This window comes from Gopherus flavomarginatus, chromosome 1 (genome assembly GCF_025201925.1).
Source record: "Gopherus flavomarginatus isolate rGopFla2 chromosome 1, rGopFla2.mat.asm, whole genome shotgun sequence".
In the NCBI taxonomy this organism is placed as follows: Eukaryota; Metazoa; Chordata; order Testudines; family Testudinidae; genus Gopherus; species Gopherus flavomarginatus.
This window is the reverse complement of record NC_066617.1, coordinates 263,980,554-263,993,927: the sequence shown is the minus strand read 5'-3', so window position 1 is coordinate 263,993,927 and position 13,374 is coordinate 263,980,554. Positions and strand designations below refer to the sequence as shown.

General features: G+C 41.9%; 1 protein-coding gene across 1 annotated transcript in view; it reads right to left on the bottom strand.

Annotated features, from left to right (window-relative positions):
- The window catches only part of NALF1 (NALCN channel auxiliary factor 1), an 839,509-nt gene extending 826,408 nt beyond the window's left edge, over window positions 1-13,101 (bottom strand). The window contains exon 1 of the mRNA XM_050949806.1: window positions 11,666-13,101. Coding sequence (XP_050805763.1) covers window positions 11,666-12,496 — 831 coding nt within the window. The 5' untranslated portion in view covers window positions 12,497-13,101. The remainder of the gene's footprint in view (window positions 1-11,665) is intronic.
- Window positions 13,102-13,374: the final 273 nt, after the last annotated feature.

Below are 13,374 nucleotides of genomic sequence, written 5' to 3'. Positions count from 1 at the left end.
TTCAGTAATCTGAATCAAATTTATCCTCTGAATTTCACATTTTGGAGTTTTAATTCACATGGGCCTAATTCTGTTTGTTTCTTTTTCTGCTCTGGTATCTTGAACATGAAAGAGTTATTTTAATTTATATATTGTAAAGAATTCTACTCCTAGACACCAAGTTTCAGACTGGAGTGATTTCCTTTCACAGCGCAGTTATAAGTCTCTCAGTATAGAAGCACTTTTATTGCAGCTGTGACTAAATAAGGTGTTCCTATTATTCACAACACATTTCTGTATAAAAGCCTATTCTGAACAAATATCATATATGACAAAAATGTTAAGGGTACTCAAGTGTGATTTCCATTCACTTTTTGTTGAGTAAATTTTCAGGATTCATTTACGTGTGGTATCTATTCTACAATAATATAGTGTCAACAAAAGCCAGAATGTGACATTTGAAAATAATCCTTCATTTACTTTGTTTTTTCTTTTTTTGTTGTTGTTGCAAACTAAACTTTACTTTAAAGCAAAACCCAGTAAAATCTTACTAATTTCTAAGCTGTCACTTGTATAAATATATTGATATACCCCAGAAGGGTTCTCATCTAATGATGATAATTTGTAATAACACATTTAGAAATGTTGGTTGTTTATGATTTAGTATTTAGAACTCAATTACTGTAGCATGTTAATCTTAGAGATAATATAATTAACTTTTCTAATTTGCTTTAATACATAATAGAGTTCTTCAAAATCTTCCTTATATAATAAAACTTTAAAATCAAAACTATATTCCTAAGTGGATGCATAATGATACAAATTTAAATGTGATGAAAAGGGCTAGTATTTCCCATAAGTGTAACTCTTGACAAATAAAAAGCATATTAAGCAAAGTAGAAAAATGATCAGAAATGCACAATAAATTCTAAAACATGTCTGTTTGTTTCCTAAAAGGATGACTGACAAAGTGAGAAACATTATCAGCTACTTATCACAGACTATTTTTTTCTTTACTTTCATGAGAAATTTCATTATGATTGCTAATATGTTGAACATGTAATGAAAGGACTCACTGCAATGACAATACTCCACAAAGATGAAGTAGCTTGACATGCTCTAGATTCCATCTGCATGTTGTCACCTTGATCAATAGCTCCATCAGCCCTGATACAGAGAACACCAATCACATGTTGTCTGTGCTGCTTTAGGCAGGGGGAGGGATAGCTCAGTGGTTTGCCAAACCCAGCCATTGGGAGCTCAATCCTTGAGGGGGGCCACTTAGGTATCTGGGGCAAAAGCAGTACTTAGTCCTGCTAGTGACGGCAGGGGGCTAGACTCAGTGACCTTTCAAGGTACCCATCCAGTTCTTTTTTTATTTCCTTCAGCCACCCACTGGCCAGGCTGTCAGTGGCATCTGCATGTTGTACTCAGGCAAATAAAATCAACTAATGATCAACTGTGCAGAAGTAAGGACCACCCAGAATTAAACACACATTCAGGACTCATTCAAGATATTTTTATAACTACTGGAATTACACACATTCCCTGAGAAAATGCTTCTGATTTGCCTGAAGACCATAGAACATCTTGTATTCAAGCAATACTAAAATAACCCATTTTAAAATTGCTGCTTCTTTAAATGTTGCACTAGATACATCTGAAAAATTCATTACTTCATTCAAAAGTGGCCCTTTGCCCTAGTTATTATCCCATTAATGACAATGGAAAACCTCTCGTTGACTTCAAAAAGAGCACAGCACTTTTGGAAATCTCATCCCATGTCTATTTTCTGTTAATAAGTTCAGTTCAGATCATCCCATCTCCTAGGTTTTACCATCACAGGGAAGATCCCCATAAGAATCTCTTTCTGCATCATCCTACCAGGGATGGGGGGAGATTTGCCCCCATCCTGCAGCATCCTGAAAAAAGACAGATCTTCAAGGACGTTCAGGAGGCCATGACATTCATGTGAAGTTCTTGAACTGTGTCACTGACACCTGCCTGCCCCCATTTCTGGCTCCTTGGCAGTGTAGTTTCTTTGGGCCTAGGCTACCAAGGTTCCTTCCAGCTGCAGTTGTCCCTGAAACTTCTGAAGATGGAGCTTAGCACAAATGATAATACAAATAATATATTTTCTTTTCCAAAACATCTCTGTGAGACTGTAAGGGCAGATAATGTGCATTTGTCCCCTCCCCCCCACACACACCTGCAGCTTCACTCCTGGCCTGCCCACATCTTCTCTTGCTCACTCAATCTTCACCCTTCCCACGGTCCAGACACCCACAGAGAGCTGAACCCAAATTTGGGCATGAGCTGGGGAACATACTTGGGGAGACCCTTCCAAGTGCAGATCTCACAGGAATGATCCAGGACTTCCACATATCACATGCTGCGCTTACAAGTAACTCAACCAGAATTCCAAAAGTCAAGCTGTGTTCCTTCCATCTCACACATCTTCATCATGAAAAAACAGGGTTTTTGAAGGCTAAAACATGCCCTCAGTGACAGCAGTGCGACTCCATTGCCTTTACTTGCGTTCAAGCAGTCAACCTGACCCTATAATTGGAATTTAACAGGCTAAAGCTCACTTACTTTCTTGGCTATGATGGCTCTACAGTGTTTACAAGACTAAAATGTAGTGAAACCATATGTTATTCACTAAAACAAGCAGTTGTGTTTCTTAGTATACACAGGGAGCAGAGCTGCGTATACTGATTGAAGAGGGTTGTAGGGGATTATAGCTGGGCTTGGAGTTCCCCTCTTGCATGGTCTGAGAGAAGAAGATGATTAAAGCTGTTGGAATCCATCCACCTCCCTCTCTCTCTCTCAGACACACACACACACCCCTCAGAATATCTTATAAGGAGGGAAACAACCAGACCACCATTCTTTTACATCCTGTTCTCACAAGATTTGCTTTTGCGAGAGTCAGACACAAATACTATTGCACAGTCTGCCCTCCTCCCCCCCCTCGAAAAGCTAGACTAGTCTCATCCCATTTAACACTGATATAATCACATAATCTAATACATTTACTCCCATTCACATCTCTAAAACACAGATTGCTCTCCTCGCACATTTTCCCATGAGACTGTGTGCAGGTTCCATGAACCTGGTGATATGACCATGCTGGTGCAAGACAGCACCAAATACCAGCATGCATAACCAAACCCACTCAATCTGCATTAGAATTAGCATTTCAACACAACATTCCACAAGCCTAATTTTAATACTGCTGTCATTTTTTGTTTTCTGAGGTGTCTTAGTGATACTAAAGAATATAATTTGTGTGTTGTCTTTACCCTTTCAGGCAATCCTTACTCATGCGAGCATGAAGCAAAGCATGCACCAATCTCAGTGTGAGTTTCTTGTGACAAAGGATCGAATAAAGACCAAGTGATCTTCAGGCATTATAAATGACAGAACTGTATTCAACTTTCTGATGACTTTTCCCTAATAGGAAAGTGGGATGAAGAAAAGAGTCTTCTGCATCATCTGCAAACTGTACAAGGTATATCCAAATGAACCAGTGTGTAATGGAGGCTTGAAGGCAGAGCAATGAAACCTACCACTATTTGTATGTCTATGCTGTGTTTTAAAACCTAGTCTCAGAACCTGGGCCTACCTGGGCTCATGCTACGATGCTAAAAACAGCTCTGTAGACACTTGGGCTCAGGCTGGAGTCCAGGCACTGAAGCCCAGGGAGGAGTGAGGTTTTCAGATTCCAAGCTCCAGTCTGGGCACAAACAGTTACACTGTTGTTTTTAGTACCATAACACAAGCCAGTGGTGAACTGGAGCCGGTTCCTACCAGTTCGCAAGAACCGGTTGTTAAATTTAGAAGCCGACGTAGAACCGGCTGTGAAAAGGGCGGGCGGGTGGGCAAACTCCGGTCTGCAGAACACGTCCGGCCTGCAGGACATCCTGTCCGGCCCGCCTGAGCTCCCAGCTGAGGAGGATCCCCCGGCCCCTCTTCTGCTTCCCCACCCTCGGAGAGCCACAGCACACTGGGCCACCAGAGTCAGTGCTCTGAGCAGCTTGGCAGCTCCTGCCACTTTGAGTGGCATGGGCGGGGGGACAAGCTCCAGCGATTGCGCGGCGTCCATGCAAGCTGCCCTGAGCAGCATGGTAAGGGGGCCGGGCCGGGGCTGGGAGGAGGGGTTGGAGGGGGCAGAGGTTCTTGGGGGGCGGTCAGGGGATGGGGAACGGAGAGGGGGTTGGGTACGCATGAGTTCCGGGGATCTGTCAGGGTGGTGGTGGAAGGTGTTGGGCAGTCAGGGACCAGGGAGTGGGGAGAGTTGGGTAGGAGGTGAGGTCGTGGGGGGTAGTTAGGGTGGGGGGGTCTCAGGGGTGATGGTCAGGGGACAAGAAGTGGGGGGTGGGGTTGATGGGTTGTGGGTTCTGAGGGGGGCAGTCAGGGGCAAGACGTGGGTGGGGGTCGAATGGGGAATCGGACCTGGTGAGGAACCGGTTGTTAAGATTTTGGCAGCTCATCACTGACACAAGTCCCTGTGAGCCCAAGTCTTTAGGCCCAGGCTCTGAGACTTATTGTCACAAGTTTTTAAACACAGCACGAACATATCCTATATGGCTCTAACATCCCCACATGTGCAGTGGCAGCTGACACTAATCCAGTCTTTAGGATAGATTTATGGTCATGAGAAATTTGATCTTTAAGGGGTTGATCCGACAAGCTACTGAGCACTCTGGCCCTGGAACAGCAAAGCACTTGAGTAAATACTTAAGTTTAAGCATGTGAATAATCTTATTGACTTGATTGGCACTAGTTATGTATTTAAGATTGGGCCTGTACTTAAGTAGTTCGTTGAATTGAGAGATTAGGGATCAGTCCAAAACTCATTGATGCAAATGGGAGTGTTGCCGTTGACTTAAACGGAGTCAGGATCAGGCCCTTAATTACAATAAAGCCGTAATGCACTATAATAGAGGTATTGAGTTCTGCCACATGTCAAATCCACAAACTAATTTCCAGAGGGGGAAATTACACTTTTGGTTTAACTTTTTACATTCAGTTCAGCAAAGAAAAATGCACAAACATCAGTTTGTGCAGTTATCCAAATTACATGATGTATTTTAAACTGTACACATGAAAATAATTTTACTTCAGAACAAAAAACTGATCATAATTTCCTACAATATAATATATGTTATTCATATTTAAAGAAGTTTTAAAAACAAACACTACATTTCCAGAGGTTTTTTTAAATATCAACTTTGTAATTCAATTTTTACCATTGCCTTTTATACTAGACACTGTCCACCAGTGCCAAGACATAAGACTTCACTCTTAGTGATTAATTTTAAGAATCACTCCCCAATGTATTAAATTTTAAATATTACTGTGTGACCAGAACTCCTAAGTAGCTTTGTGTCAAATACTGGTCTATTCGACCTTTGCAATAGAAAGGTTCTCGTCACCTGAAATTTAGTTTCAAATTTCTCATCTGTTCTTCTCTGCCTACTTAATTAAGAGCTTAAACCAAAATCCGATTACAGTGCATCTTCTGTTTAGAAAAAAAAAGTACGACAGTAAACTCATGGTTCATACAAACCATGATATTTCTAATGAAATGAGAAATAATATAATTTTAATGATTTTAAAATGCTCTATAGTAACCTCTTACTTAATAAGAGTTGAATACAGTGATCAAATAAAAACCAGGTGTAGAAGCATACCAGCTATATTCACTGATCAACTGAATACTTATGATAATACTAATACTCAGGAACCCGTATTTTTTAACTGAGTAGCATTATAATTCAACTATTTTTACAAATTTGCTAGCAGTGTGGACTTAAAATTGCAAATCTGAACTGATTAAATATTATTTAATCTTTATCATGTATTTGTTTTATGTATCATCCTATAGGATATCTAGGGCCTGATCCAAAGCCCATTGTAGTAATGGAAGTACTCCCACTGATTTGGACTTTGGATAAGGCTCAGACTGAAGAAATATATTGAAGCTGCCATGACAGTTTCCTTAAACCAATTTCAATAGGGAGCTTAGCAATGAAGGATTGTAATGCACAAAATAGTTTTAGAGTTGTGGGCCCAAGCCTGATGCCCTTGCTCAGTCATCTTATTGATGTTAGGTGACAGATTTTCCAGCAGGAATTGACCCATTTTCTGTAACAAAAAAAGTAAAAATATTGGATTATCTTCTAATTTTTCTACTCTGGTATCCTAGCATTAAAAGAGAATAATAGGATGTTATTCTGATAATCCATGAAAATACATTAATTACATATTGCAGTATTTAAACTAGTATTGACAAAGGGCAGTAAGTTCTTATTTCAAACACTTTAGTTTCTTACAGTAAAATAATTGTCTCTGAGATGCTAGCTGATTTGTTCAGTAACTACAAGCATTAATAAATGTGTCTGCAAAGAATATTCTCCATCTTAAATGCTTTCCATACAGAAAATATTCTATGTCTCCAAAACCAGCATTTAAAAAACCTTTACATTTGTATGGCCTACTTAGTGCTTTGACCCAGTTAAGACTCAGAAGCAGCCAGAATATTCCTCTATTCCAGAAAAGCAATAGACTTCTGACTTAAGAATAAGAACTTGAGTATTTCCCCTGATGGAAAGCTGACAACTCATTATTAGGAACTGCGTTTTCTAACATCAACCCAATACCATTTACATACAGTATCAGTTATTCCTGGTGTGACAAAGTTCCTCCTCTACCTTAGTGGGTCCTGTGCTTATTGGCAGATTTGCTCACCTCAGTGATCTTCCCCACAGTCTGGGTCAACTCCTCCTGTGTCTGATCAGGAGTTGGGAGGTTTGGGGGGAACCCAGGCCCACCCTCTACTCCAGGTTCCAGCCCAGGGCCCTGTGGATTGCAGCTGTCTATAGTGCCTCTTGTAACAGCTGCATGACAGCTACAACTCCCTGGCCTACTTCCCCATGGCCTCCTCCAAACACCTTTTTTCTCCTCACCACAGGACCTTCCTCCTGGTGTCTGATAATGCTTGTACTCCTTAGTCCTCCAGCAGCACACCCTCTCACTCTCAGATCCTTGTGCCTCTTGCTCCCAGCTCCTCACACGCACTTCCTCTCCTCTGGCTCCTCCCTGCCTGACTGGAGTGAGCTCCTTTTTAAACCCAGGTGCCCTGATTAGCCTGCCTTGATTGGCTGCAGGTGTTCTAATCAGCCTGTCTGTCTTAATTGGTTCTAGCAGGTTCCTGATTACTCTAGTGCAGCCCCTGCTCTGGTCACTCAGGGAACAGAAAACTACTCATCCAGTGACCAGTATATTTGCCCTCTACCAGACTCCTGTACCTCACTGGCCTGGGTCTGTCACACTGGTTAGAAAGAATATATGGATATTATCAATCACAATTACCATAATTTGACCAGATGTAAACATTAGTTCAAAATGTTTCTTAATTGTTACAGAACAAAAGCAATTTTTGTTGTAAAAATCAAAGTTTAAAATAGATAATGGTTCAGATTCTCAACCGTTATAACTCAGCATAACTCTATTAAAGTCAGTGGAGCAACACTAATTTGCATCAACTAAGAATCTGCCCCAATATTTAAATGCATTAAAATAAATTTTTATCTTTGTTGTACTTCTTGTTTTGTACATTCCTAGTATGTGTGATTATCAAAGCAAACAAAAAAATGTTCGGAGACACCAGATTTATGCAAGTTGATCAATAATTTTCAAAACCAGAATAGAATTACAGTGAGACAACAATAATAACTAGTGTCTGTAAAACAGAAACAAGTCCACAGAAAAGCTCAACCTAAACCCCAAGCAGTATACATTGTATATGTAGTTTATGTGGCATTGTCAAACATAAGTATCTGAACCTTGAGAATTTAAAGCATCTACTCTAATCTGCATCAAATTTAAATACACAGATATGTGTAACATTTAAAAGCAAGATCTACTGATATCAGAGGAAGCAATTTCTTTTTACTTAATTAATGTGCTTTTATTTTGATGATCTGGGAGCCTAAATAAGAAATTCAGCTTCACGTAATATCTAAAAGTTAATTTATACTAACTTAAACAATTTCTGACTATAAACGTATTGCCATAATACAAAACATGACTAAAACAAACCCCAGAAACTACTAGACAATCAATGAACCTTAGATCATTTAGAGAAGAAAGTCCAATAACTAATAGAAATCTTACTTTTAGGTAAAAAGATGAAAATATAAAGTCACTATTTCAGAATGATACAGTAAAAACTATGCAATAATTGCTAATTGTGATTTACATTATAATTACTGAAAGGTAAAATAATTTGCATGAGAGAACAAGTAATGTCATAATTGCACTTATTAACCTCTGAATCGATTGTTTCTTGAGGTTGCTGGGGTAAGGAAGAGTAGATGGTCCAGCAGAATATAAATGTTACAGTGAGTAGTATTCATAGTAACTTTTCCTGATTTTCTAATCAACTAAACATTGTTAACTGGATGAAATACTCTCTTCTCCTCCACAATGTAGCTACTCTCCCAGAATACTAAAACTTTCTTAAATGCAAATAGATTTCTTTAATAGGTTTTCTTATTTCACTTCTGACCTGTCTTTATATACATGACCATTGAGTAAATTCATTATTTTTCATATTATCTTTTAATACACAGTAAAAAGCAGTACACCACAATTATCAGTCAAATGGGGTAAAACAAATATATATGATTAGATGTCAAATTTCTGTTTGGCCATCAGATGTCAGATGTTGATCCTTCAACATAATTCTTAAATATTATCTAGAATTATCAAAGATTTGAGTACATTAGCAAAGATGTTTCCTATTTTACTTTAATAAATCAAATATTTATAAAGAACAAAACAAGATAGTAAAGTGGAATTTTCAATTTATTTTGTTTTTAAATGGGTCATTTCCCCAAGATAGAGCATTTTTCTTAAAACAACAACAAAGAATAGGACTTTATAGTTACATGAACATACAACTGAGTATAGAGTACACAAAATCACCTTACTATATGCAGTGCTAGACTGCTTAAGACTGCCAAATGATTGGATTTCACACAGTGATATATAAGATTTGAAAATGCCCTAAATGATGTGGGCACATAAATTCAGGGAGAGAACATGTAACATAGTTATATATCTCCAGTGTTTTCATACTATGTGAGCAGTAAGCATTGTGCTCTGTCTTTCAGAACCTCGGACAGCAACTCTTTTAGAAAAGAGCCAGTGTAACAGGAGTAGGGCTTTGCATCTGATCATTAATTATCACACATAAAAACCACAGTTGACTAGATCACTTCTTTGTCATATCTTCCAAAAGGAACAATACTACTAGCATTTTGGTTCTTGTTTTGCCTTCACTTTGTCACATAGATTGGCTGGACAAATTCTCAATACACAGTAGAATAGCACTGGCAGGCAGGTGTGGTTCGTGCAACCCCAACCCAAAATAGTAATTTGCTCTGTATTTCATTTTGCCCCTGTTCCCTTTTTCTTGCTGAAAGGTACAAGTAGGAATATTTTCTATATATTTTTTAAAAATGTAACTGGTTTAATTTTTTTTCTCTTCCGAAGACTCATGCAGAACATTTATTCACATCAACCTCCACTGGGAAAAAATAAATAATATACAGTATTGTGTAATTAGTATTCTGTGTAATTTCTCCTTTCTCACATGATATGATATCTGGTAAAGCAACTGTTAATGGGGTGGTGAAAAAGTCCAGTCAAACCAGCCTATGATTTCAAACATCATGTTAAGAATGTAAATATTGATTGTTTGGCAGGACAAGGCAGGAGATCAATTTCCAGGTGAAGGAGTTACTGAAATGGCAATGATGCCCTCACACTTTTGGCCCTTAGCAAGATAACTTTTGAACAAAATTTTCTATAGCCTCCAAATCAGCCAATATCGAGATAAAAGATATTTACACTGTAGTCTAAGTATAAAATGCATGTGGTGTGTCTTTACATATATACAGACGGTTAAATGATCCAGGAAATGTAGGTTCAAAATTGCTTTGTGAGTTGCTTTCATTCCTATTGAACTTAATGATAAAAACTCTACTAACATATTTTTCTTGCCGATAACATCAGGTTTTATTCACATAATGGGATAATGTTACTGGGCTGTTGGACATGCATATGTTTGTCCTTTGAGGCAGTATACATAAGCTACATTTATTAGTACTGCCCATATTCAACATGATGGGATTCTGAAAGGCATATACCATAATCATCAAAGGATACCAGAAGGCACTGTTAAAGTTAAAAGGCACTAAGGGGTGTGGGATCAGGTTCTCTTGTTAAATATGATTACCAGAGAAGCCTTCTGTTCAGATAGGTAATTTGTTTGTGCTGCTGTGCTCAGCTGGTTCAGATTTCTAAAGCAGGGTTTGGTTTGGATTTGTTAAGGTACTAATGCAGTAGATAATCAAGAAAATTCAGGCAAGCCAGTTCAGAGCAGAAGCCATGTAGATTGTTTGGTTGTTCAAAAAAACATTTTAAAAAAAACAGACTATGTATTTTAAGCACCAAGAACGGCCCCTTTCACTGAGCTTTCCCGCCTTGAGAGCTGGGCCAACTAGTCTTGTGCAAAGTGGAGAGACAGCTATCGAAGAGCCAACGTGGGACACTGAAGAAAAATAATCTCTTTGGATCGCTCTGAATAAGCATGGGGGATACATAAAGAATAACGATTAGGTTTATTGAAATTCTGTCATCACTACTTCCCTAGTAAAGGTCACTGCAGTATCTGTTTACAGCCACTCTAGTCCTTGAGCTCTTCCCCACTCCACAGATTGTGTAGAGCAGACTTCAGACACAGGCATATACGCACACATAGATGGTCACCTGGAACGTCTCCCTTTTTACACGATTGCATTGCCACAATCTCTGTTCGTACATTAGGAAACGTTCATTCTTGATTCCTCCGGAATCCCATCACAATTGCACATGTTAAAGAGAACAACACATCAGTATTCATAATGCTATGCCAAGTCACCGAAACATCTGTCCTTCAGAGATTCTGGAGAGCATCTTGCTTCTGGAAGGAAGCTCTAAGACAAGACGACTTGAAGTCAGCTAAGACTGGACATAAGTCATCAATTGACTTCACTGAGATTCAACACAAAAGCCCAAGACAACTAGTAACTTGTTGAAAGTTAAGACAGAGTAACGTCGCTTACACAGCAATCAGAAAGTTCCTCCGGTGCGCACCGAAACAGACACATTTTTTGCTACCGAGCTCCTGCACAAACGCCAAGCAATCAAGCCGCTGATCCTGCGGAACAACCAACTTCCCACGTCCACTCCAGATCGTCAACAACCAGGGGCAGCCCATTCACACCTCACTGCCGTACTAGGTCCTGCTAATTGGCATGCAGCCCCTACCCCTGCCTCTCTGTCAAGCCGCATCCAAGCCCTGTGGAAGCAGGCAGCCGAGTTTGAGCCAATCGCATATTCATGAGTAGGGGAAATCCAGCTCTGCACTCCCAGCGGACCAAGGATCACTCTTCTTTTCCTTGCAAGCAATGCGTAAATAAGGGCCACTTGTCAGTTTCCACTAGAAGAGACAATTCCTCCCGAATAATTAAAGCCATCAGCACCCGAATTAAAAACACTACCAACAAAAAGGAAAGCAACCAGCCGGCCCATCAATGAAAGAGAGCATAAAACACAGCGGGGCTCCTACCTTACAATCCTCAGGACACGAATTCACCGAGTATTCATCCGATTGTAAATATTTCTGGAGCATAACCTCAAACTCTTCGTATTTCTCCTGAGCGTGCTGGTCGTAGCGCTGGTAAGCCTGGACGCACTGGCTGCAGGAGCCTTCCCCCTCCAGCACCACGTCCAGACTGCAGTTCAAAGTGTCCGGATTGGACAACCCGGTGAACAACTCCCAAAGGGTGTAGGAATTACAAAAGGAAAGGTAAAAATCCGTCAAGTTCCAGCTCGGAGTCGGATGATTCCCCGTCACCTGCTGCTCCCGGCTCCATCTCCTCCGGCACACAGAGTCCGCATCCTCCACGCTGAAACACTGGCCAGATGCGGAGCTCTGCGGGTAACACGTCTCCAGGCGCCAAAAAGGTTTGGTAGAGTTCCCTAGAAAAATAGCCTTGTTGTTGTTGTTGTTACTGTTATTATTGTTGCTGCTGCCACCGCTGCTGCAGCTGCTGCTGGGGGAGGGAGGCAGGGGGGGTAATGGGGAGGAGAGGAGTCTATGGGCCGCCTGTGCTGCAGGCGAGGGCTCCCCCATGCTAGAGAGTAGCTGCCGCTCCGGATACTCGGGCTGCTGCTGCTGCTGCTGCTCCTTGTCTCTGGTCCTGGTGAGTTTGGCTTCGGCACAGAACCACAAGTGATCAGAGAGCAGGACTGTGAAAAACAAGAGCGATGCCAGGGACAGTCGCCATTTCTGAGCCCTCTCTGAATCAGTGAAGGGTTTCTCGTTCTCCCGGGGTGCAAAGCAGATTTTTAGGCCGTCATCGTACTGCCGACTGCACATCCAAGCACCCCTGGTCATATTTTGGGAGCGCACAGCCCTGGCCGACTCCACCGTGAGGGCTCCGTTGCCAGTGTCACCACAATATGCATTGACTTAAAAGATTGGGGGGGATTTTCTTGTCTTCCTTTCTCTCTCTCTCTCTCCCCCGCTTTTGCTCGTCCACTCTCCCTCCCTCTCTCTCTTCTTCCTCTTCTTTCTTCTTCTTTTTCTTCTTCGTCCTCTCCCTATTGAAATGTTGTTGGGTTTTGCAGGTGGATCCGGCTGGGTCTCACCACAGATCCATCCAATACAGAGTACGGTGGAGCAGATGCGAGCAACAATGCAGAGAGAGGAGGAGGAGGAGGTGGTGGTGGTGCTGGTGGTGACAGTGGTGGTGGCAGCTGGTGGTGGGGTTGGCTGACTGCTTCTTTTCCTCCCCTCCTCTCACCCAGGCATTGTCAGATAGCAGATCTCCATCGCCCTCCTGAGAGAAGCCGGCTGCCCCCTGCCAGCTGCATGCCGCTTCCCCCGCTGCCGACGGACGGCTTGAGGAGAGCAGCTCCCCTGCCTGCCTTGCCTCCTTCCTTCCTAGCGCTGCCGGAGCTGCTTCTCCGCCTCCTGAGCCCAGAGCCCTGGCACAGATGCCTGCACCCCGGTCTCCGTCTTCCCCGCTCCCTCCCCCCCGCGCTCTAGCCGGAGCGGCGCTGCTGCAGGGCTCCCGGAGCGCGGCTGAGGATGCTGAAGAGGAGGAGGAGGCGGCGGCTGCTGCCGCGGCGGCTGGTGACAGTGAGCTGCTGCTGCGGCTGCTGCTGCTGCCGGGCGCGTTCTCCCCCGGCACGCGGGGCGGGCTTGCCTGGGTTTTGCCTCCCGATGGCCACAGTCATCTTTGGTCCCTGGGCTAAGTTGCCGCCATCTTC